At 35.1% G+C, this 25494-nt stretch overlaps 1 protein-coding gene across 1 annotated transcript in view; it reads left to right on the top strand.

Annotated features, from left to right (window-relative positions):
* Nucleotides 1-25494, top strand: part of TNKS (tankyrase) — a 189384-nt gene that overhangs the window by 31335 nt on the left and 132555 nt on the right. The window contains exon 3 of the mRNA XM_024131525.3: nt 16563-16658. Within this exon, the coding sequence (XP_023987293.1) occupies nt 16563-16658 (96 nt within the window). The remainder of the gene's footprint in view (nt 1-16562; nt 16659-25494) is intronic.

The following is a 25494-nucleotide window of genomic DNA, read 5'->3' as shown; positions in this document are numbered from 1 at the left end:
GAGCCATGGCTGCCGAGCCTGCGCGTCCGGAGCCTGTGCTCCGCAACGGGAGAGGCCACAACAGAGGGAGGCCCGCGTACCACAAAAAAAAAAAAAAAAAAAAAAAAAAAAATATATATATATATATATATATTTGCTTTCTAATGCAGCTGTAGGGTCAAGTGACAGTCTCTTAAACTGAATCAGGTAAGGTGTCAATTTGAGCATGCTTCAAATCAGTTAGTGTCTTGTTATATGCTCCTTTGGTATTCTGCTTAGATTGTACTTGGTTCTTCTTGGCTGATCCTATTGTTAGTTTTCTGTGGTAAAGAACTAACAATAATTGTCTCATTTATTCTTGTATTCTTGTTGCCTATAGCTGGTATCTAATTGTATACTCAGGAAATGTGTGTGGAATGACAGAGCAATTCACAGGAAGATGGCTAGGTTCTCTCTGGCTTTTTTGTATTACTTTGTGTTAATGTGGATAAGGAAGTTGAGTAATTTTCTACTTCTTGATTAGGTGGTATTTTGAGATTCTTTTATTTTAAAGTTATGTGAATTTGCAGCATATCAGATAATCCTATATTTATATACAAATATAAAACGTATAGTCAGATATAAATTATGTTTCGATAATCTACCATTTGTCAAATCGTCATTCTTCATTAAGGATGGGTTGTTGAATATTGGTTCTGAGCATTCATTGACTTCTGGTTATGGATTTTCTATAAGGAATGGGCAGTCATACAATTTTTGTTGTTACTTTTAGATTAAACCCATGAGCTCTCCTGTCATGAACTGAAGAGTTGAGACAGGAAGGGAGAAGAAAGAAAAAGGTGATGTTGGTACATTTACCAAAAATTACTTTGGTTACATAATACAGTGTTTTCCCTGAGGCAGCCCAAAGTACCTAACCAAACAATTTCACTAATATTTATATCCTATGCATGAAGCAGATGATTCAAATTACCTACCATTTTACTAGTGAAGAAAGGAGAAAGCTGTTACTTTGCCACAGTCTGTAGAGCTGATATAAAGTTGTTATAATAAATGTTTTCTTGACTAAGAACAGAAAGTTCTCTCTGCTTAGTGAGATTTATTTGAGTGTATTTTAAGCATAAAAAACTAATTTCATTCTTTAAATGTGCCAAACAAATCCTTCTTTATTCTTAGTTCAGCTTTTTAGATCATCTAATATTTAACAAATTTAAAGTGGTAATTTTACCTTGCTTTAAAAACAAAAACAAAAACAAAATCTTAAGATAATCTATTTACTAAAGCTTAAACTGTTTTTATTATTATAACTCACTCCTAAAGTAGTATCTCTTTCATAATTTCCAGGTAACTCTATTTTATGTATCTTTTATCTAGAAAGATATATTTACTTTCCTTGTTCAAACTCTATTTTAAATTACCTTATCTACACACTCGTGTTTCTCTTTGGATCATATAAATCTTTCTCCTTTACTAAATTACCTGATCACTTCCATGGTCCTTTGATGAAAAGTCCTGGAACTTGGGAGTGGCATGGATTGAGGGTGGGGGGAGGGAAGGGTGGGACAGCTTTTGGTACATTCTTGTCTTTTGTTATTTCAAATATAATATATTGAAGATTAACAGCTTTCTGGGTTTTGTCTTAACAGTAATATTAAATGTAATAGATGTTCATTTTAAAAAAATTAGCAAGTACACTGATGGTAATTGTCACACCTCATTTTCTGTCCATTTAGATTTATGGTAGCCGATAAATGAAAATCGGTTAAAATGTAAAAAATTTAAAATTTAGTTCCTCAGTTGTACTAGCCACATTTCAAGTGCTTAATAACCTTATCTGGCTGTTGGTTACCTTATCAGAGTGTGTAGATATTGAAATTGCCATCATTGTAGAAAGTTCTGTTGGATAGTGCTGTTATAGTCAGTGTACCTGTGTCCATAGTCCTTTCTACATAAAAATGAGATCATTCCACGCATGCTGTTTTCTTATTTTTTCACTTTGTGTTATGACCGTATTTCATTATCAGTGAATATTTTTGTCTAATCTCATTTTTAAAGGCAGTCAAGAATTATATAGAAATAACCACTTTTTAAATCATTCACCTATATTAGGCCATTTAGAATATTTCTGATTTTTCACTATTTTATAAACAGTACTATAGAGACTATCATTTTCATTAATTACATATGTAAACCCTGATTACTTTAGGATAAACTACTGGAAAGCTAGAGCTTCTTAATAAGAATCAAAGAAATGTAGCTGCTGGAGTACTCAATTAGGGCTCTTGATTTAGTCTGTCACATTATCTATCCATATGCCATCCATAAATGAGCTAGGTTAAGAAAAGTCATTTCCCACAGCTTCCTTACTCTTTGCAAAAATTCATTGAAGTGAAGTCTTGAGAATTTGCTTTACTTGCTTTTGTGTTTCGTTATTCTCTCTCTTCCCTTTTCCTGCCCTTTGGCATTTTTAACATTACTTTTCCATATAAAAACTGAATTGGGATCTTTTAAACAAGTCTCAATGTAGCATTTTCATAAAAAGTAAAAAAAATGGCAAAATTCCATACTTGTATCCTTAAAAAGGAGAAGAGCCAAAAATGATAGCAATTTTTACCTTCTGAAATAATCCCTGCTGACCCTGAGCACCATTATCTTGACGACTTGCCCACTTACGTTCAACTTCATTCAAGAAGGTTAGAGTGTTTATGCATTCACCTGATATATTTAGGGTTACTTTAGTAGGCATTCTGGTTAATGGTGTTAAATATATATTGATATATTTATAAAGAGAGTTTGATATTTGTTCATTATATTTTATTAAAATTCCCAGAATGAATGCCTTTATTCTCCTAAGCACTTGAGAAGTATATCAAAGATGCTTAAATTAGGGGGAAAAAGGTCAAGTAACAAGAACAAAGGAAAAACCAAAAAAAACACCTCATACATTTTAAAAAGTGATGTAATGCTTTGCTTACTGCTCAAGACTGTGTTAAATTAATTATATGTTTGCATTTACTTTTAGATTAAACATGATTGTACAAAACAGTCTATGGATTTCAGTGAGATGCATGGCTTAAGTTTGGTGTTGTATGAAAGTGGTATTTGAGGCAAATGGCTCATGTAACCAGTGGGTTCTCTTTACATGGTTATCGTGTTATCTGAAACGCATGTATATTAAAACTGTGTCCTTGCTTTGTCCAGTTCCCTGGTAACTGAGATTTCAGAGGCAGGCCCAGATTGGAGATAAAGACTTATAGAGTCCTTCTCACTCCCCATTTTCAGCTGACCAAACTAGAAAGTTGTTAAGTATAATAATTGCAGTTTCAAGCTTTAAAAAAACGTTATGTATTTTTGTTGTTTTAGTTCTTCAGTTATTTAAATCTGCTGATTCTCTTTTTTTAGATGGGGGTGGGTGTTAAGACTTCTCATCTGTAAACAGAATCCAGGATTAAGAATGTAACCTTATTGTGAGTTGTTTCATATTCTGCCCTCAGGTATGACAGTACAAATAAGACATTAAGAAATCCCGCAGTGTGTGCAAATATATGTTTATTTTGTGTCAAGCCTGAAAATTTCTATATTTGTTGTGGTACAGATAATCATGGTTACGGATAGAGGGCATATATTTTCGTTTTGCCTTTGGGGGGCACAATTTTTTTTTTTTTTTTTTTTTTTTTTTGGTACGCGGGCCTCTCACTGTTGTGGCCTCTCCCGTTGCGGAGCGCAGGCTCAGCGGCCACGGCTCACGGGCCCAGCCGCTCCGCGGCATGTGGGATCTTCCCGGACCGGGGCACGAATCCATATCCCCTGCATCGGCAGGCGGACTCTCAACCACTGCGCCACCAGGGAAGCCCTGGGGGGCACAATTTTGAGTGTTGATCTTTTGAAAGAATCTATTGTACTTGAGTATGAGGTTGGAGGGAACAAGAGCAGGAAGTATTCTAGTGGGTCTCCTAAAATGGAACCCTGGCTGTCTTGGTGTTATTGTAGAGTCTGGTTGCATGCTTTCCCACAGGGGTTTGTTGGATGGGATTAGGAAGAGGACATTGGTCATTGGAGGAAGGTATTTAGGACAAACGCATAGATGTGCCCTTTAGAATTCACATGAAGGAAAGAAAGCTTGAGTTACAGTTCTGGTGTGATCTTGGCTTCTACTTGTGTAGAATGATAAGGTAGAAATTAAATGCTTGGCTTTAGAATTAAGTATGAATTCCCCTTTACCACAAATAATTTAGTTGCTTTGAGCCTCAATTTCTCATTTATAAGGTGGGCATCAGACCTACTCCATCAGGTTGTTATGGAAAGTTAAATGAAATAATAAAGCAGGTAGAGCCTCAGCAAGTGCTTGTTAACTTCCACTCTCTTTTCCCTTGGGTGGCAGCATAAGATGTTCTCAGAGATCATTTCTGTATTCCGACACTCAGTAAAAACTTAATGATGGATATGTGGCTCTTTGTTGCCTTCATTGTGAATTAGTTTATGTCCTTTGTTTCATATTCATTGTTACTTTGTAAACTTGAATTATGATTTGATAAGACATGAAACTTTTTTAAAAATGACAATTTATGCCTTTTAACTTAGCAGAGACATTGCAGATAGGATAATGGAAAATTATCATAACGTAAACATTTTCCCCACAAATACTTCAATAGCAGGAGTATGAAGTTCTAGTGATTTGCTATGACTAGGTAAAAAGAGTATGAAAGCTTGACAAATGCAAAGAGATGTGAACAATGATAATTTTTTAAAGGCAAATTAATTATGAGTAAATAATAGTTCTTCAAGTTGTTAGAGGGCATCATAATTGCTGTTTCTGAAAACTGCAGCCCTCTCGGAATGAGAGAAGGGAAAGAGCAAAGGAGGAACTCTGTTAAAAGAAAAAGGCATTCTTTTCCTCCTCACTGTGGGGGAAGGGAGCTCAGGTGGGATGTGAGAAACGTGTTTGAATGCTGTCATTCAGAGTGTCACTCATAGGATAATTTATCGAAAACAAGCTACATTAAAAAAATTATTTGATACATTTCCCAAAGAATGAAAACTTAACAGTTATGTTCTTTGCCTCCTTCAGGTTGAAAGTACAACAGTATATTGAGGTTCCAATCATTTGAATTCTTAGAGACATAGGAAAGTAATAGTTGTGATATTATTTCTTAAGAGACTAAAATTCAAAGCAGAATCAGAATATTATGGTACTGGCTCAACCCTGTGTTCCTTGTGAAAAATGTTTTCAAACATGTGACTTTAAGCCTTGTATCACTAAAACTGTAGCACTAAAACTGAATTGGTCTTAATATTTTATAGTGGGGGAATTTGCCTGGAAATGCTAGTAAGTCCTTGAGGCCTTACTTGGCTCTTAACAGTTTAGGTGTGGACTCAGAAAGGCGGGTGAAACTTCTCTCAGAAGATATTGGGAAGCACCTTTTGCATGTGGTTGCTGTCCCTAGAACTGTAAAAATTCTGTCATCCTGTTATAAACTTATGTGGTCAGACTATATAATATCTACTTTGTTACTTATTAGTGTTTTATTTACATGACTCTAGTCAAGTATTAGAAAAAGTAATCTTCCCCTAAGTACAAGGAAGTATAAAACAATAATTGGGCACAAACGAATTCATTGTTCCTAGGGCTGTTACCAGTTTGCCTTTATTTTAATCCAACTGGTATTTTTTTTAGCACTCTCTGTGCACGGGATTCTATTTTTGAAAGGCAGATGAAAAGGTCCTGATTGAAGGGATAGGGTGTTTATTGAGTCCCTATTGTGTGCTAAGAACCAAGCTAGGTTTATATATATTGTCTCAATTATGACAGCAATCCTTGGAGGAAGGTAGTGAAAGAGGAGATTGAAATTGACAGAGGTGAAGTCACTTGACTCAGGCCAGACAATTGCTAAGTAGAGAGCAGTATTCTCAAACCCAGGTTTGTCTGACTCCTAGACAGGACTTTCTTTTAGACTTGATTCTCTAGGGTTTCCAGGTAGAAAGGAGATATGCTTTGTTATAATCATTCTTATATTTGTTCTACTGCCTGCTTTATCTTATAATAAATTGTGGTTTGTGTAAGCAGATAATGCTGATTTCCCACATGTATTGGGGCCTGCCTTAACTCCTTATTGCAAAAAGGATATAATTGAATTGGATATAAGAATCTGCTATATACACATACAGAATAATCTACACCTAAGTTACTCCATATGTAACGGGCCTTTTCAAAAATTCTTGGTCTTCTCTATTTATAGGAAATCTTGGTAATGGGAGCAAAATTTAATTGGAGGATTCTTTTATTATTGTAACATTTCATGCCAAAGTTTGATCATAAAGAACTAGTCTCATGTAAATTCAGTAAAATTTTATTTACTTGGATTAGCTTTTTTGAGTAATTAAATATTTTCTAATGTCTTTAAAAAAATTCTTACATGCACATGTGTACTATATGTTAGCCACTGTTCTAAGAGCTCCTCAAATATTTATTTGTTTTGTCCTCCTAATAACCCCATGAGTAGGTACTGTTATTATCTCCTGATTTGCTGGTGAGGAAACGGAAGTACAGAGAGGTGATGTCGCTTCCTGGGGTCCCAGAACTAGGAGGTGGCGGAACTGGGATTCTAACCCTTTCAGTCTGGTTCCAGAGGACCAACTCTTTTAACTATGGTGTTTTGCCATAGTGTGTTTTGCCATTAGTAAGTGCAGCAGACTTAGGAGAGAATTTGATTTTTTTCTTTTCTTTTTTTTTTTTTTTTTTTTTGCGGTACGCGGGCGTCACACTGTTGTGGCCTCTCCTGTTGCGGAGCACAGGCTCCGGACGCGCAGGCTCAGCGGCCATGGCTCATGGGCCCAGCCGCTCTGCGGCATGTGGGATCTTCCCGGACCGGGGCTCGAACCCGTGTCCCCTGCATTGGCAGGTGGACTCTCAACCGCTGCTCCCGGGAATTTGATTTTTTTGAACTTATTTTAGCTCGATGAACTATCTGCCTTTATGTGCCTCATTAGATGGAAACCCATTTGTAACTTTTTTCCGTGTCCCTCACCAGGAAAAAATAAGAATACATTTTTTTTCTAAGTTCAAAGGCACATAAAGGCAGATAGTTCCTTGAGGTAAAATTATGTATCACAAGTATGCTAGTCCCAGTTGTTGACAGAATTCTGAATTTTTGGTGACTTTTGTATGAAAGGCAAAGACTAAAAAAAGTTTGGTTAAAAACCTGGACGTTTACACAATAGAAAATTACTTCTTGACTATTTTACTTAAGACATTTCTACAGTCTCAGCATTATCACAGATTCTAAATTAATGTATTTATTTTATATTGGAATTGTTTATTTAATGCTACACCATATTTAATGTTGTTTGCTTGATAAAAACTGCCCAATTTTTATTTCTCCATTGGTTACAAATTAATTACTTTAAAGAGCAGCTTTAAGAGAAGTATTGTTTTGGTGAACATACTTAAACAGCATGTGTAAAGATCATTTTTGTCTGAGGAGAAATATCTCTCTCATTATAAAAATAATATATATTTGTAATAAACATTAAAACACTGTAGAAATATGTAAAATAGAGACATTTTTGTAAAGATTCATTTACTGTGTGTAGCCATATCTACATAATACTTTAAATTTAAGATCTGTTATTGCTGTAGATGCCCATTGAGATCCACCCATGTACTCTAGAACTAACGCCTCTTTCCCCATCACCATTGTTTTTATTGCCTCTTCCAGCTTCTCTGGCCAAGCTTTTGAAGTCCAGAACCAGATTTGAGGCAAGCTGGAGCAAATTCTCTTTAATGAGAGTTTGGAATTAAGGTTCAGATAGTACAAGTATATATATTGTCTGTAGCCGAGGGTGATGGCAATAAAGTTGGGAGACAGGGATAGGCAGCAGCAGGATAAATTTGGGGACATGTTTCTGCCTTTGCTTTTGATGAGATGCCTCTATTCTTCAATAAATTTTCATGTTGTTTAAGCCAGTTAAAGTCATTTTTTCTCCCTTGTAATTAAAAAAAAAAAGCCCTCTAATTGATAAAGCCAGTACTCAAAGACATATTCATAAGTCACAGCATCTTAAAATTAAAAGAATCCTTAGAAATCATTTTTATTATTTACCATTTACTATTATTTACTGTTTTTAAAAACATTTACTAGTTACTATTTTATTGATTTACTATTTGCTTATTTCCTATTATGTTATTAAACCACAGAAATCTTCCTTCAGTTGAAATCTGAAAGTGTTGAGAGGGGAGAAGCATAGACCTTCATGTATTCCACCTCACAAAAGTTCATGTGTGTGTGTGTGTGAGTGTGAGTGAGGGGAGTAGGTGTGGGTCCTTAAGACCCTAAAGAGCAGTGGTTTTAGCCAGGAGCAGTTTTGCCCATTGAGGAGATATTTAGCAATATCTAGAGACATTTTTGGTTGTCACAGTGGGGGAGTGCTGTTTACATCTATTGGGTAGAGGTCAGGGGTGCTGTTAAACATCTTACAATGCCCAGGGCTACTCCCTACTGTTGCAAGTTCACGTTGCAAGACAGGCCAAGGCCAAAGCCAGGGCCTGACTAATTTGACTAGAAACGATGCCACAAGTGCCAGCTCCTTGTGGTCCTTGTACTATACAGCAAAAAGGATGACACTGAGAGAAAAAGGGTTGAATGACTGCAGCACAAGTTGTGGGATCCTCTGTTGCTGAAGAGCCAGTAGAAGGGGAGATGAAGAAAGCCCCCTACCCTACCTCATCAGAAGTGGGAAGTGATGAGGGAAGGTAGAGAGGTGAGTGGAAGGTGGCCTCACAGTAGCTCCTTACAAGTCTCTCATCTTTTATTTCCAGAGGTCACAAGGCATTTGCACCAAGACACAGATGAACTGTGATTCAAGTCTTTGCTTAGCATGTGAGGATACTTGCAGAGTCTCCAGGGCACCATGGTGGAGCCATCACCCTACACCTGCAGTAAATAATTATCTGGTCCAAAATGTCAGTAGTTCACTCTACTCTAGAGTAGTGCTGTTCAGCAGATATATAGTGCCAGACATGAATGTAATTTAAATTTTTCTAATAGCCACATTAAAGACAAACAGGTGATATTAATTTAATATATTACTTAAAGCAGCATATACAAAATATTATTTCAACATATAATGAATATAAAACATTATTATGCTAAGTGAAATAAGTCAGAGAAAGACAAATACTGTATGATATCACTTATCTATGGAAATCTAAAAAATACAACAAACTAGTGAATATATCAGAAAAAGAAGCAGACTCACAGATATAGAGAACGTAATAGTGGTTATGAGTAGGGAGGTGGGGGAGGGGCAATATAGGGGTGGGGCAGTGGGAGGTGCAAATTGTTGGGTGTAAGATAGGCTCCAGAATGTATTGTACAACCCGGAGAATAGAGCCAATATTTTGTAATGACTGTAAATGGGAAATCACCTTTAAAAATGGTATACAACATTAAAAAGCATTATTAATGAAAAATTTTATATTTTTTTCAACTGGTGTCTGAAATCTAGTGTATATCTTCTACTTAAAGCACATCTCAATTCAAGCAGACTTTTCATCAGTAATACTAGATCTGTATTTAGATTTAATAAAATTTACAGTTGAAACAGTAGATTCACATATCTAAGGTGTTCAAAACATATTAAACATTTTCCAATAACTGAATCATGTACCAGTGTATCATGTATCAACTTAATATTTAAATTAATTAAAATTAAATAATTAAAATTAAATATAATTAATAATTCAGATCATCAGTCTCACTAGCCACATTTCAAAGGCTCAATACTTACATATGGATAGTGGCTACTATATTGAACAGTGTAGCTCTAGGCATTAGAAAATCACTTAATCATATTAATTTATGGCTAACCAGGCCAAGCTAAGACCACACAACCATTACTTCAAAACTTTTCTCCAGCTTGCTCGGATCTCTGTTCATTATATACCAGAATACCTGCTCTTAAATCTCCATTTCAGAAGAGCTTTATAAGTAGGGTCACTTTAGGCTAGGCATTATCTTATGAGGTTCTCAGAGGTTTCTCCAAAGGATATTAATTAAGATGAAAGAAGCCTACTTCACTCAGTGAATGTCACTACTCATTCGGTGAAAAGATACCACTGAGCATCAAAAAGAAATCCACATGAGTCTAGTTTATGTTGAGAGAAACTTACTGATTAGCATGAGTATGTTGACAGGGAGTAGAACTGATCACTCTTTCTGAGTCCCAAATTTAATTTGGTATGTAGAACCAGTATTTGTCTCCTATGAATGTTAGAATTTGAAGGATTTAAATAGTTCGTTTATTTGGGGGTGGAAACTGCTGGTAAGAAGATGGATCTTAATAAAGGAAGAGAATTCTAGAAAATATATAAATTTAAAGAGGAAATAAAATATTTTTAAGACAAAAAATGTTACAATGAAAATAAATATTAAATTTATATCAAAGCGTTTTCTTTGATTTGCCTAGTCAGACCTTATATATCTTGGTTCTAGAGTAGTGTTTGTAGGAATGTATTTAAAGCTATTAACATTTATTTTAAAGTAATTTTTAAGGTATAACATAATTTAATTGCTGTTACCTAAATTAAATTTATCCCAAGAATAGGAATATGGTGTTTTTACACTTGTAAAAATATCATTTTTTGCAAATATACATGGAAACAGATTTATAATTAAATCATTGCTTAACATCTGCTATATAGTATGACATACACTATAGTTAGGGTAGGTTCACAAATTATTTACCTCTGATGTATTACTATAAACTTATTGCTTTATTTTGAATTATCAACTATTTTTTTATAGTAGTTGTTCCTAATTTATATGTGTAATATTTTTTTCTGTATCATTGAGTTTATCCTGTTTGAGCTTCTTGAACGTTTAAATTTGTGTCTTTTATTAGTTATGGGAAAATCTTAGGCATTATCTCTTCAAATATGTGTGTGTTTCTTTTAAGACAGATTACAACATGTTAGACCTTCTCACTCCATCCTTTGTCCATGATTATTTCTCCTTGCAGCATTCTTGGATCTGTTGACATGTTTTCCAGGTCAATAAATTTCTCTTCAGATTTATCTAATCTGCAATTAAACCCCTCTATTGAGCTTTTAAAAAATCAACTTTATTGAATTACAACATAAAATTAGTTTGAGATAATGAAATAAGATGCATCCATTTTAAGTATATATATTGACAAGTTTTGACAAATGTATATGCCCATGTAACCACTACCACAATTTAATAGAGCAGTTTTATCACTCTAAAAAGTTCTTTGGTGTCCATTTGCAGTCAGTTTTCTCTTCCCCTCCACCATCCCCAGGGAACAATTGATCTGTTTTCTGTCACTGTAGATTAGTTTTCTGTTCTAGAAATATGTTCTTTCCTGTATGGCTCCTTTTGCTCAGCATGTTGTAGAGATTTCATCCCTCTAATATGAGTCAATAGTTTATTTCTTGTTATTGCTAAGTAGTATCCTTTTGTATGGATATGCTACAATTTGCTTATCCTTTCACCTGTTGATGAATATTGAGATGTTTTTCATTTTTTTGCTTTTCTAAATAAACATATGAAAGTTTCATGTGCAGGTGTTTTGTATGGACATATTTCTTTTCCTCTTGGATAAATATCTAAAAGTAGGATGTTAGAACATACAGTAGTGTATATTTACCTTTATAAGTAATTGCCAAATTGATTTCCAAAGTAGTTACATACCACTCTACATGCCCACCAGCAATGGATGAGAGTTCCAGTTTAGTACATTCTCATTAATATGGAATACCATTAATAATAAAAGATGGGTCATTGCCCATCTTTTAAATTTGCATTTTCTTTTGAATAATGATATTGAGCATCTTTTCATATATTAGAAGTTTGTATATATTTTGTCTTATGCATTGAAGATTATAGCTAGTTAAAATTTGGTCTCTTAGTATTTTGCTCTAAAATTAAAAATTTTATTTGCTAAACTTGGTGCTTTGTGTGATTTAATTTTAGAAACTCAGTCAAATGAGTATTTCTATACTCTAATTAAAAGAGTAAGATGACTATGAAATACTTGCAAAACATTTTAACATAAACATAACTTCTTTTAAAATTGAGCGTCTGTTCATTGTGAGGAACAGTTTTAGACCTTTAATGTAGCTCTAAAATTCACATAACAAAGAATTTACCATATCTTAATAGGAGGGTTTCTGCCATTAAAAGTGAAAACTATACTTAAATGCTTTTTCGTAATTTACCTAAAAGCCTTGGTACATTTTTAGCTTGGAAAATTCACGTTGTTTCTATTTCTTCTGTTTTCTTAAATCAGTTATTAGTGCCTGTACTTAAATATAATTTATCATAATAGCACTTCATATTTTTCTAGGAATTTGATAAGATGAGGCTTTGCATACGTGTAGAAATATTTTCTAAAATGATATGAATGCTTAAATTTAATAGTTTTGAAGAATTAAATGAATCGATTTCAGTCTCTGCTGCATTGGTCACAGACTGAAGGCATGCTCCCTGAATCTGGCTCACTGTAGCTGAATGTTTGCACCAGAAATAGGAAAATCACATGTCCTTCTTGCCATAGCTCTTTTGAGAATGTCATTTTGAATATTCTGATCTTACCTTGGGTATAACTCTCTGTTATTATGCTAGCTGCTATATTTTCTCCACCCTTATAACTTCCAAAGGAGCTAAATGGATTTGAGATATAGAGCCTAGTCATTTGGGATTTGAGGTTTGATAGTGCCCTAATTGGTTAAAGATAATACAAGGAGATTTTGAATATCCGTCCACAGTAGTCTCAAATTTACTTACTGAATGTTACTCAGATTTTAGTTTCCTTGTTTTTCTTTCAAACCTTAGTTTGTATATTGACTGTATATTCTGGGAACTTTGCTTCAGACATTTGTGCTACTTTTGAAGAAGAATCTGTTACAAGATGAATTTCTAATGGTATTATGTAACCGACGTCATATTTTATTATTCCTTTTGGTAGCACAGAACTTTGAAAGCAACTTTTGAAGCATCCAGCATTGAGAGTCCTACATGTCACCACTTCAAGTACAAACTGACAGTCTTGAAAGCCATGGTGTTGTCTTTGCCCTATGCATGTGCTGTTCTTCTGGTATTAGAAAATCCTATGCATGTGCTGTTCTTCTGGTATTAGAAAATAGTATCATACAGATCTCCATAGGGAATAGTATGAAACAAATTTGACTTGAGGAATAGCTCAAGAAGTAGTTTGGTACTTTTTAGTATGTACCCTACAACTTTGATCATGGTCTCAACTATTAGTTTTGTTTTTGTTAAATCAAGTGTTAGGATAAATAAATCTTTTTATTTCCATTTTGATTAAAAGGGTAGGGAACGAAAAGGGTCTGCTTGCGGCAAATCTTTTTTTCTTTTTTAAGGTTTTAGATCTTAATGCTTAGACTGTAACTCTAAAAGCATTGTCAGGGATTTGAGGCCTATTCTAGATACATAGAAATCATTTATCTAGTCCAGGTCCTTCATTTTATAGACCTGGGAACTGGCTTAGTGCTTCTCAACCTTGTCTTGTGGTCAGGGACCAGTTTTTTCCTTCCCCAATGCATGGCAGGCCAATAACTCTGTAAACTACAGTAAAGATGAGGTACTGGAAAAAGTAATTTTAAAATGACACACACAGTTTTAAATGCTTCCTCTTAATTTCTGTGGTTATCTCAATGTCGATGGATTACAGCGAGTTCAAGGCCTAGAACCGTCCATGGACCACACTTTGTCTATCACTGCCCACACTTTATCTATCACTGCCCCAGGTCAAGGTTGGCAGACTCTGACCATGGGCCAAATCCAGCTCATCCCTTGTTTTTTGTATGTCCTGTAAGCTGAGAACTGTTTTTACGTTTTAAATGATTTTTAAAATACACAATAATAACAATATTTTCTTATATATGAGAATGATACAGAATTCAAATTTTAATAAAGTTTTATTGAAACAGAGCCACACACATGCGTTTAAGTATTGTCTGTGGCTGCTTTTCCTCTGTAATGATGGGGTTGAGGCAAGGCTGAATAGCTGAGACACAGAGACCGTATGGTCTACAAAGCCTAATATATTTTCTCTCTGGCCGTTTACAGAAAAAGTTAAGATCTGAAGGTTTGGCTCTAGGACAAAGCAATGAATTAGTAGTTAGTGGTAGAGTTGAGAGTGCAAATACATTTTAAAATGTGCTTTAAATATTAGTATTAGCTGATATGTATTGTCAGGCTTTGTGCTGAGTACTTTTGATGCCATTTTTTGTTCCCATTTAAGCTCCCCAGTGCTGCCCTTTTATAAAAAGTTAGGTAAGTTTAGATCCCCTGTGGTCTAGTTATGGATACCTTTATTGCTCCTAAAACTCTTAACTCTACTGAGTTTTGTGGGTTTTTTACCCATATCGGGTGAATTAAAATGGTTCGATTATTTTCTAATGCGGATTTTGTTATCAGCATCTGGTTTGGAAAATTCAGCTTCTTCTTCCCTGTCGCTACATAACTCTGCAGTGATGTTTCTGTGTGTTCAGGTCCAATGAATGAGATGCATATGACTAAAAAATGTTTAGAAAACAGATATTTCTAGTGAAAAGATTACTCCTTTCAAAGTCAACTAAAACAAAGCAAAACTGCAACTAAACTGTAATGGCAGATTTCTGTTGCAAAATAGCAAAGATATAATAGGTAAGGCTGAGACTTTAGGTGACTTTTGGAGGAACGATAAGACTTTCTATGTTTTCCCTCTACCGCGCATTAAGCTGCAAAGTAAAAGCTCCCACCATATTATCACACGTTCTTATACTTCTTGTTTAAAGCAGGTTCTGAAGTTCTCTAAGTATGCGATAAAAAAAACTCAGCTTTTCACGGTAGCTGTTATTTCTTTGTTTTCCTACTTTTTGCATGTGATCACTCAGCAACTAAATAAAGATATAGCGATAGCTGTCATCTTTACATTTGAAACATGAGCTTGCTTCATGATAAAGACCTTTTACAAGCCAAATCTTCATGTTGGGATTTCTTCCTGGAATAAAAAAATATATATTGCTGTGAAAGCTTATTCATTATGATGAAAGAATAACTGCAGTTTCACATTATGGTATTTGCTATTTTGTGCTACTTTTGTCACTGTATAAACATCTGGAAAAGAATTATGTTCATTGCTTACAGTCAAGAGTGAAAGTCTTAGCAAAATCTCACTGCATCTTTTCAAGCCATGGCTAGTTTTTGTCATCCCAAGTCTGAAAGTATCCAAGATTTAGTGCAAGAGATGCTGACGCATGCTGTCCCAGCAGCTGCATCCCAATTCTAGATAAGGCTGTTCCTTTGTACCTTATAATAAAGCCATCGACTAGACGGCTTATGTATTAAAGGGAGAAGAAGAGCTTTATAAAGCACTATACTTAGTAATATATGAGTCTTGCCTTCCAAATATTCCTAAAGAATGTATGTACTTTAGAATGGGACTGTTAATGAATGAAAATCTGGGACACATCAACAGTCACTATATAACATGTCTTTAACCATTTATTTGAATTTAATATTTCTGCTTTGTTTTAAATTTATGCTATGGAATATTGGTAAATGGTAACTACTCCTGTTCTCTCCAGGAGTACACAAAATCCTGTGTTAGATTTGAACTGTTAGAATAACTTATAATTGAACTTTGCTTATTAGACTAGTTTTTAATATATTTATTAGTTTAACCATTGGTTGGGTAGTGTTATAGCAGCACCCGCCCTCCCCTCTCCACCATCCCCACCCCGCCCCTATACACACACATACCAGATGTAGTTGGGAAATGTTTTAGATTAATAAGTTATATCTGTATTTTACTTAAACAGTGATTCTCTCTTTTGGAAGCCTACACATCTCAAAATTCTCTGTAGCTACTTTTTACCCAATATAGCATGTGAAACATTCATTCCTCAGCGTATGTCATAGTGGTTGAATTCTTGATTCTAAAAATTTTTGATGGCCAGAATTATTGTGGAAGGCAGTTCCTTTCTGCAGCTCGGCTGCAGGGAACCAGAGTTGCATGCGTTACTGTGTCTGGTAACTTCTTGGAAGCAAGCCAGTATGTTCTGGTGAGTTTCCATACATGTAAGCGGCGAGCACTAAAAGGCTTGCACAGTATTACAGCTGTTCCAAGACGAGGAAGCGGTGGGAAATTCAGCAGTGAAGCAGCAGCAGCAACAAGCAGCCACAGTGGTAGTAAAGACAGGGCAGGCTCATAGTGAGAGGATTTCACAGTGCGAGGCAGCGAGCATACAGCTCCCCATCCTTCTGCCTGAAGGAGGCAAACCCAAACTGTCTGTTGCAGGATTTTTCTAGTTTCGTGTTTATGATGTTAAGTCATGTGATAATACTGTGCCACAAGTTGCCAACTTCGCTTTACTCTAGAGAGGATCCTTTGCTGCAGTGCTTTTTTTTCTTTTTCTTTCTTTCTGTCTTTTTTTTTTCTTGAAAGAGAAAAAAATTGTGCAATGTATGTTTATGCCTACACCATGCCGAGGCGGCCCTTACCAGTAAATAATCTTTGTATCCCTGAGGTAAGATACTGTTTCTGCTTTCCCTGCACAGTGCTGCTGCAGCACGGAGCTGATCCAAACATTCGGAACACTGATGGGAAATCAGCCCTGGACCTGGCGGATCCTTCAGCAAAAGCTGTCCTTACAGGTAAGAAAACAGAGCTGCCCGATTATTTTATCTACTAGCTATTGGATCTATTAGCTTGCTTTTATAAAATCTTTATGGTCTGAATTTTCTTTTTTTTCTACTGATAGAAGCTCAACAAACATATATGTCATTCTCTCTCCTTTATTATTGATTTGTTATATTAACTGTCTTCGTGAATCGCTGTGCTGGCATAAGCAATTGGATTGCTTATTATATTTAGAATTTCTGAGAATTACCACATTAAATGATAACATAATTATTCATGCTTTAGACTTTTTTTTTTTTATGGTTTGGATTGTAATTTCCCGTACCTCATCTTCTCAGTTGATTCTTTTGAAGACCTTCACTATTGAGCAAGCAAGGGCATTTGTATTACTTTATAAAAGTAGTTTTGATCGGAAAGACAACCTGCTGCCTTATTGCTTAGATCAATGGTTAAATAAAATATGATGCTGCTCCTCCCTTGCCACTCTGTTTATATTTTTATCATTATCTTCTCCCTTTTACCGTGATAGCAAAGTACTTTTTAACTGAGGCAATGGATTACCTTCTTTCTTCAGATAGTGAAAAATTTTGGCTTAAGTATTGGTTTTATTATGGCAAATGTCAGGAACCGACAAAGAGGAAATGCTGGAATAGAAAGGCTCTCTCAGTAACAACATGGGAAATAATGCTATAAGTGATGTGATATTGAGCAACCGTTTTCACTGATCTTCATTCGCAGAATGCTGCATTGGATCTATTTTTGTTTTTATTCTCAGCATCTGAGTTCTGCCTTTGCCTTCTTTTACTTAACTGACTTTTATAATTTGGAGCCTCTGTCACTGCAGTGCTCACAGTATTGTTTTAGGTTGTATGAAAGTAAATGACTTTTAGCTTCCTTTTAAATTTGTCCAGGTTTGAAGAAAATAAATCTTTTATTCAGTTTTAAGTTGAGTCCATTTTTAACAAAGATTCTGAGGTGAATGGAAAATATCTATATACAGAAAGCTTTGAAAATATGTGGAATTTTGCTTAATTACTCTGCATGGAAAGGCAACTTCCCTCAGTGTTAAAATTAACATAATCTCTGCTAAATCAGAGTAATCTGATTTATCTAAATTAATAAGAGCTTAGGTGATTCAGTTGCTGAATCATGATAACATACACTAGAGGAGGAATAAAGCTATTTTAAACAGTGTAGATAAGAAGAAATTTAAATATAATTTTAAAGTTTTAAATAATGAAATTAAAGTCTGTAGCCTCAGGGCTGCTGTTTAGGTTCTGCAGCCTTTCAGTCTCTTCCTTTAGCAAAGCCCTGGGCAACGATTGCAGCCTTGGAGTGATCTCTGACCAAAGGAGAAAATTCATAGTACTAGAGGGATATTATAAATGCTGACCAAGACTGTCTCTGTATCTGTGTCCTCCATCTGACCTTTCCTTCTCTTCAATTCTCAACGCCTGCCTTGTCCGTTTGTTAGATTTGTCCGTTTGTTCATTTAATGCAGCACCGCTTTAGATCCACTTTCACTTTTTTTAAAGACAAAGTTTGAATATAAGTTATGAACAACAAGAAGCTATCTTCTAAGTGGAAGTGAGTTTGGGAAAGAAATTTGGCAGAATAACTCCTAGAGACCAAAGCTTCCTGGAGGACAGATACCATGTCTGTTAAACTTCCCTAGAAAAGCAGCTAGCACTGTATTTGGCTTAGATAGGAAGATATTAAATTCTTCTTGGTCCTAATACTGAGCTCATTAATTGTTTTTTTTCAAGAATATGCTCTCTTGGAAATGACATACAACTTTACAGATATGATTTAAAAGAAAAACATTCTAGTGGAAAATATAAGCTAATGATATTTACACACTCGTGTTATATAATGCAGTGAAATATATTCCAAAATGTTTTTATGCCCATGCAGGTTCTCTTCTAAGCAGTTCTTTCTGATGGAATTATGGTGGAAGTATTATTTCCAAAGTTAGATTTAAAAGATTGAGCAGTGATAAAAAGAGAATCTTTTGAAAGGACAGTCTTAATTTAGAGTTATTAGAGATTATTCTAGATGATGTGTCATTATTTTTATGCCAGATGTAGTTGTAGTACCATTACTTAACCTTGAGGGTGAAGTTTCTGTTCTTAATTTTTTTCGTCTTTGGGAATTTAATTGCCAAAGATGACTTCCAGAATTTTTTGTGTTACTGCTTTTGTGCATTAGCCAAAATTGTGTATAGATATATGTATATTCCTTAAAGGAAATTAACAAAGTGAAAATCTCTCTTACCGAATATTTCAAAATAAATAAATGACTAATACCCTCTTCTGCATAAAGAATGCATGAGTTTTTACAGAGCTGTACAAAACAACAGCATACCCTTAGTTTTACAGCTAAAGGGCCCCAGCATATAGCCATCTGCTTTGAATAGTGCACTTAGGTATTTTAAAGGGAATAATTAATTGGAAAGACTCATTAAACTCTTTGTTGAATTATTAAGTGAATGATATGCTTAGAAGAGATCTTGAGGGTTTTTTGTTTGTTTTTGGTTAATGACTGAAGTTCTGGGCAGTCAACTGAAGGACTTGGAGGTGGTTTTGTTTGTTTATTTTGTGTTTTTTAGGAAACAAGGATAGGAAAAGCCTAAACAAGCCTGTGTCAATTTCATTGATGCGCAGTTTCAGTGTGTTATGATTATGGATTTTTAAAAATTTACTTATTTTGACCTTTTTTTCTAGGTATAAAAAATACATTCATTTAGAAATTAGGGAAAATAGGAAAAGTACAAAAAAGAAAAAATTACTCATTATTCTACCACCCTCAGAGAACATTCTGGTATATTTTATTTATAACCTTTTTTCCTTAGGACACACACCCCACCCCACATTCTTCTTTCTCTTTCATCAAATCAGCCTTATACATTACATATTGCTTAATAATCTTTTTTTAAAATTTAGTTATATGAATATTCCCAGAAGGTGCCAAGTATTCTTATGCAACATGAATTTATAAATTTCATGGTATCCTTCTATGGATATATTTTAGTTTTTTGAACGAATCCTCTAGTATTTACCATTTAGGTACAGTGTTTTCATCCTGTATTCTTCCTTGTGAATTTAGAGTTATTTTATCAATTCCATTGGAATTATGCTTCTTTACCGTATTCAGACTTAGCATCCACACACATGTATCTCTCTATTCCTGAATGAAGTATGTGAGGATTTGGTGAATGCAGAGCTTCCTTTTTAAAGGGCTGTGCTGCATGTGGTATTACTTTGCCAGAGCTACATGTAAATTAAAGGTGATTGACAAAGGGAGTGTTCATTGAAGAGGATAAGGATGTAGGAGTATTTGTTAATCATGTAAAGGGGATTCTGTGGGGTGCAGTGGGAAGTTGGGTCATAAGAAGAGGTGACAGCAGATTGAGGCTGAGAGTTTGGGAAAGGATAGATGGCCAAAGGAGAGTTATTGTTGGCAGAACCGAGGATGACAGGGATGTAAAGTGAGTGAGTTTAGATGGTCACAAGGTTGCCAAGGTAATTCATCTCAGCAGTTTCCTAGTAGATTTAGGGATAGGGGAATAAGGGAGAGGGATCTATTTGCACCAAGGTGTCTCAAGAATAAACTTTTGTCTGGATTCTTTGCACTTCTGAGGAAATTCTAATCTGTGATTGATGGGCTGGCTCCCTTTCTAGAAGGAATCAGCTGTGGCTCAGGCTAGAGGCAATGTTGAGGGATCTGGTATGTGCTTGCTGAGCCTGGTGTGTTAAATCAGCAAGATATATCTGGAATCCTATCTCTTTTTTGTTGTTGTTCTTCTTCACTGCTTCCTACTGCTCTTCAGATAAAACGAAAACCTTCAGCATGATCAGCGAAGACTTAAATGATCTGAACCCTGCCTCGGTAGGTTTGACTGCTAGGTTTTGCTTAAGCCAAAATTTAGGATTCCTTTCTTTTTCTCACGTTTCGAAAGCAACGTATCAGTAATTCGGGTCTACCATGCTTTCAAATCCCCAGTCCAACCATTTCTTACCGGCTTCTAGCAGTAGCTAGAGCTACTGCTCTAGCCCTAGTACATGCCTTTCGTCTTTCTTTCATGACAGCGGTAGCTTCTTGATGGGTCTCTCTGCCTCCACTATAGCTGGAGTGGTCTTTCTAAAGCATATATCAGTGCTGTGATTAGAAAATTCGTTAATATATTCTCATTACCCCTGAATAAAATCCAGACTTTAACCCTAGCCGACCACGATCGGGCCGCTGCCTTGCATATCTCTGATCTTGTCCTGTACTGTGCACTCCCGTGAGCTCTTTGCTTCAGCTGCAGCTGTGTGCTTGCTGCTTCTCACACAGGTGAAGCCCCTTTCTGTGTCTGGACCAACACATGCTCTTTACTAAAACTGGGACAGTGCCCCAGCACTTCACATGGGTCATCGGTCAAATCTCCACTCAAATGTTTACTCCTCAGAGAAGGCTTCTTGTTCTCAATCCCATTAGCTTACTTCATTTTCCTTATGGATTTATTACTTTATTTTCTTTATGGATATCTGAAATTGCATTAGTTTGTTGTTGTTATTTTTTTGCTCCAATAGAATGAAAGCTTCACAAGGGTTTGGGCTTTTGTCTCTCTTGCTGGCTTCATTGTGCCCAGGACTTGGATGAGTCCATGAAACAATTGAATAAATAAGGACATCTAGGGTCTGATTACTGGTCACTGAGGGCAGCATATTTTCCAGGTCCTACAAGTACTCAATAACTATTAATTATTTCACTCTCATGCCATATTGTAATAGTCTTATTAAATTTTCTACTTCTTAAAAATTGTTTAGAATTGCTTATAGTCATGTACACCTCTTAAAACACAGTGCATTAAAGTTTTTCTTTTTTTTAATTGGTGTGATGGGTAAGCTATCTATTGAGCCTTTTATCAACAGATTTCTTGGTTAGTTCCTTTGCTTGAGAATATTCCAATTCTGGAAAGATCAAACTTCCTGCAGCTGTCACATCAGACTTCCAGATGTCAAACCAAGGCCTAATTTTTACTCTTCTTTTGGTTTTTGTTCTGTTAATGGGCTGTTTTGCGCATCAGCTGTACTAGAGAGGAGCATATTGCCTTTCATGTGTAGTACATTTTTACTGTCAGCCTCCATGATTGAAGACAGATTTCTCATGTCCTTAATTTGAACTTAAGGAATTATTTTTATCAGTTATTAGTAAGTCTGATAGTACAGTGTACCTCCTAGAAAACAAACCATGAAAGGAAATCCCTTACTTTTAAAGAAAAGCTGTATGTTTATCCACTTCAGTTTTATTAGGTGAAAATTATTGTTTAACATGAATTCCTGATTTTTTTAAAAAATTCCCTTTAGTATTAGAGCAAGAAAGTTAAAAATTGTCATTGAAATAAAACAGTGTGAATACTCATTTTAAAGATGTGTTGAAAATGTTAATCCCTTAACTAATTGTTAAGAAAATTTTATTAATGGTTTGATCTGTCTATAATTTTGGACATGAGCAGGAAAATTAAGATTTTGTTATTAAAAGTGATTAAAACACTTTTTTGAAACCTTAAAAATATGAAAAGGACTTAGGAGAGGAATATAAAAGTAGTACCTTTTTAAAAAGACCATATCTGACATAGGTCACCATGATTTAAATTCTAAAGTGTTATTTGCACCTTGAACAAACAGGGCAAAGGTTAACCTGAAGCTAGTTCATTTCTTCTTTTTAGCATCTATTCAATTCATTTAGTAGTTTTTATTGAATTGTCTTTTAGGTTACTTGCAGCAAGCCAAAGTTTTTTTTAGGAGTTAGCTTTATGTAAAATATAGTAATAATAATAACAGTTGACAACTCCTGAATGCTTCTGTAAGCCAAGACCTGTTCTAAGGGCATTGAATCCTTACAACACTAGGAGATAGATATTATCACTGTACCTTTTTTTACACCGGAAGTTAGGTTACTTTTACAAGTTCAGAGTCCTTAAGGGAAATTTTTGGGATTTGAACTCAAGCAGTTTGGCTCTCGAGTTCAGTATTCTTATATATGCAGAATCAGATTTTTTAACCTACTCATTCATTTAGAAGGATGTGGTATAAAACACGTTTTAAAAATTGGACTGACCCATAAATTCAGGGTTTAAATTCAATCCATTAATATAATGTTTCTCTGCTTTCTTAGCTTAAAGATTGTTCTTTTCAAAAAGAAGAAAATTTACCTGATTAATATTACCTGCAAGATTTATCATTGTATTATTATAAGAAAATGACTTACTTGGATAATAAATTGATTTATCCAACTTTATAAATGATGTTCTTAAGTCTTTGCTCTCTAGGCAGCAGGCTTGAGTAACATTCATTTGAAATATTAAGAAAACAGTATTTAGAAGTGTCGTGTTGACTTTAAAAAAATGCATAACGTGAGAGTTGCGAGTTAAGTTTTATTTGGGGCAAAATGAGGGCTACAGCCCGGGAGACAGCTAACAGATAACTCTGAGAGATAGCTCTCAGATGACTCTGAGAAACTGCTCCAAGGAAGTGAGGGGAGGAGCCAGGATATATAGGAGTTTTGCAACAAAAGGACAGGTAGTCAAAAGACTATCTTCAATTAAAGAAAACCAGATATCTCAAGTTAAGGAATTTAGCGCTTTTCTATGTATGGGAAGATGCAAGAGTCTGGGCTCTCTGAAATCATTCCTTTGATATGCACCTCAGCTTTCTGGGGCCAGTATCCTGTGTTTTCACAAACTGAGTTTTCTCAGGGTTCACCGCAGGGAGTGGCTGCAGTCTGATGGCTGCTAGATGGCAGGTATTCTTTTCAGCTCTTGAGTTTCCTCAGGGCTCACCGGCTCACGTTGGAGGGTTGCAATCCTTGATGACTGTGACATCCTTTGTTTATTGATATGGCAAGAAATATTCCATTTATAAATATTCCATTCCATTTATAAATATTCCATTTATCAGAAGCTATAAGGAAAGATATAATAATCAAAATGTTTGAACTATTCATTTCATAATGAATAAGAGGCAGCTCAAATAATTTAAGTGTGTATGCCTTAAATGAGTTACAGACAGACATAAATATATGGAATGGGAAAGAATAGAAATTTTCTGTTTAGATAACCCAGAATTCTAGTATTTCACCCTCTTCCCATCAAACTTTTGTGTAATTAAAACCAACAGGCCTACTCTAATGATCATTAAAGCCAGCATGATCATTTAACTCATCAAAAATGACATATTTGTGAAGCATAATATCTTGTTAGTGTATACTCTGAGAGCAACTGTCATTTTCCCTAGTAAACTGTAGCAACCTTATAGCATTTTCATTGCAATTTATATTAGAGCTTCAACTGCAACCAAATTGCTGTTTTAAATGGTTCTTTTAAATTTTCTTATAATAATTACTGTTAACATTTGCTTTCTTAAGTAGAACGTGCGACATTAGAACTCATTAATGCTTTAGTATTGTAAGGGTTAATGAAATTTTCGTTAAACTTTTATTTTGACATAATTGTAGGTTCACATGCAGTTGTAAGAAATAATACAGGGAGGTTCCCGGTACCCTCTTTATTATTTTCCCTAGTGGTAACATCTTGCAAAACTGTAGTATGGTATCACAACCAGAATATTGACATTGATGCACTCAAGATACAAAACATTTCCATCACCAGAAATACTGATTCTGTAGTTTTCCCTACTTTGTAATGTCTTTATTTTGGTATTAGGGTAATGCTGGCTTCATAGAATGAATTAGGAAGTGTTCCATCTGCTTTTATTTTCTGGATGAGATTGTTTTCTAGAAGAAATTATTTCTTTTATAAATGTTTGGTAGAATTCACCAGTGAAACCATCTGGGCCTGGTACTTTCTTTTTTGGAAGATTATTATTCATTCAGTATCTCTAATAGGTACAGGGCTAATTAGGTTATATATTTTTTCCTTGTGTGAGTTTTGGTAGCTTATGTCTTTCAAGGAATTTCACCTAAGCTGTCAGATTTCTGTGTGTAGAGTTGTTTGTAGTTTTCTTTTGTTAGATACCTTTTAAGGTCTGCAGACTCTGTAGTGATAGCCTCTGTTGCATTCCTGGTAACTGGTAATTTGTGTTTTGTCTTCTGTGTTACTAGTGTTTCCTAGAAGTTTGTCAGTTTTATTGACCCTTTTCAAAGAACCGAGTCATTGTTTCATTGATTTTTTTGTCAGTTATGTTGATTTCTGTTCTTATGTTTATTATTTCCTTCTGCTTACTTTGGGCTTATTTCACTCTTTTTCTTGGGGTGGTAGTTTAGAAAATTGATTTGAGACTTTTCCTCTTTTCTGATATATGCATTTAGTGCTGTAAATTTCCCTCTAAGTACTACTTTGGCTGTATTCCACAAATTTTGATACGTTCTATTTTTATTTTCATTCGGTTCAATATATTCTTTTTTAATTCTCGAGGCTTTCTCTTTAACCCATGGTTAAATATTTAGTAGATGTATGTTGTTCAGAGTCTAAGTGTTTGGAGATTTTTCTATTACTTTTTTGATATACCTTCTAGTTTGATTCGATTGTGGTTGGACAACACTTGTTATGTTTTCAGTTCTTTTCATTAAAAAATTTTTGTTTTATGGCCCAGAATGTGGTCTATGTTGGTATATGTTAAATGGGCATGTAAAAAGAATGTGTTTTGGCTGTTGTTGGATGGAGCGTTCTATAAATGTCTGTTCCATCCTGTTCGTTGATGGTGTTATTGAGTTCTTCTCTATCCTTGCCAATCTTTTCCCCACATGGCCTTGACTGACATCACAGGAGGAGAAGAGGGGTGACTTCGTTACCATTGGGCTGTAGCGAAAGTTTGTGGCAGTCTGTGGTCTCCACCAACACTGTGG

The sequence above is a fragment of the Physeter macrocephalus genome, chromosome 20 (assembly GCF_002837175.3).
Source record: "Physeter macrocephalus isolate SW-GA chromosome 20, ASM283717v5, whole genome shotgun sequence".
NCBI lineage: Eukaryota > Metazoa > Chordata > Mammalia > Artiodactyla > Physeteridae > Physeter > Physeter macrocephalus.
The sequence above is the reverse complement of the archived record's forward strand: the minus strand, read 5'-3'. Positions and strand labels throughout refer to the sequence as shown.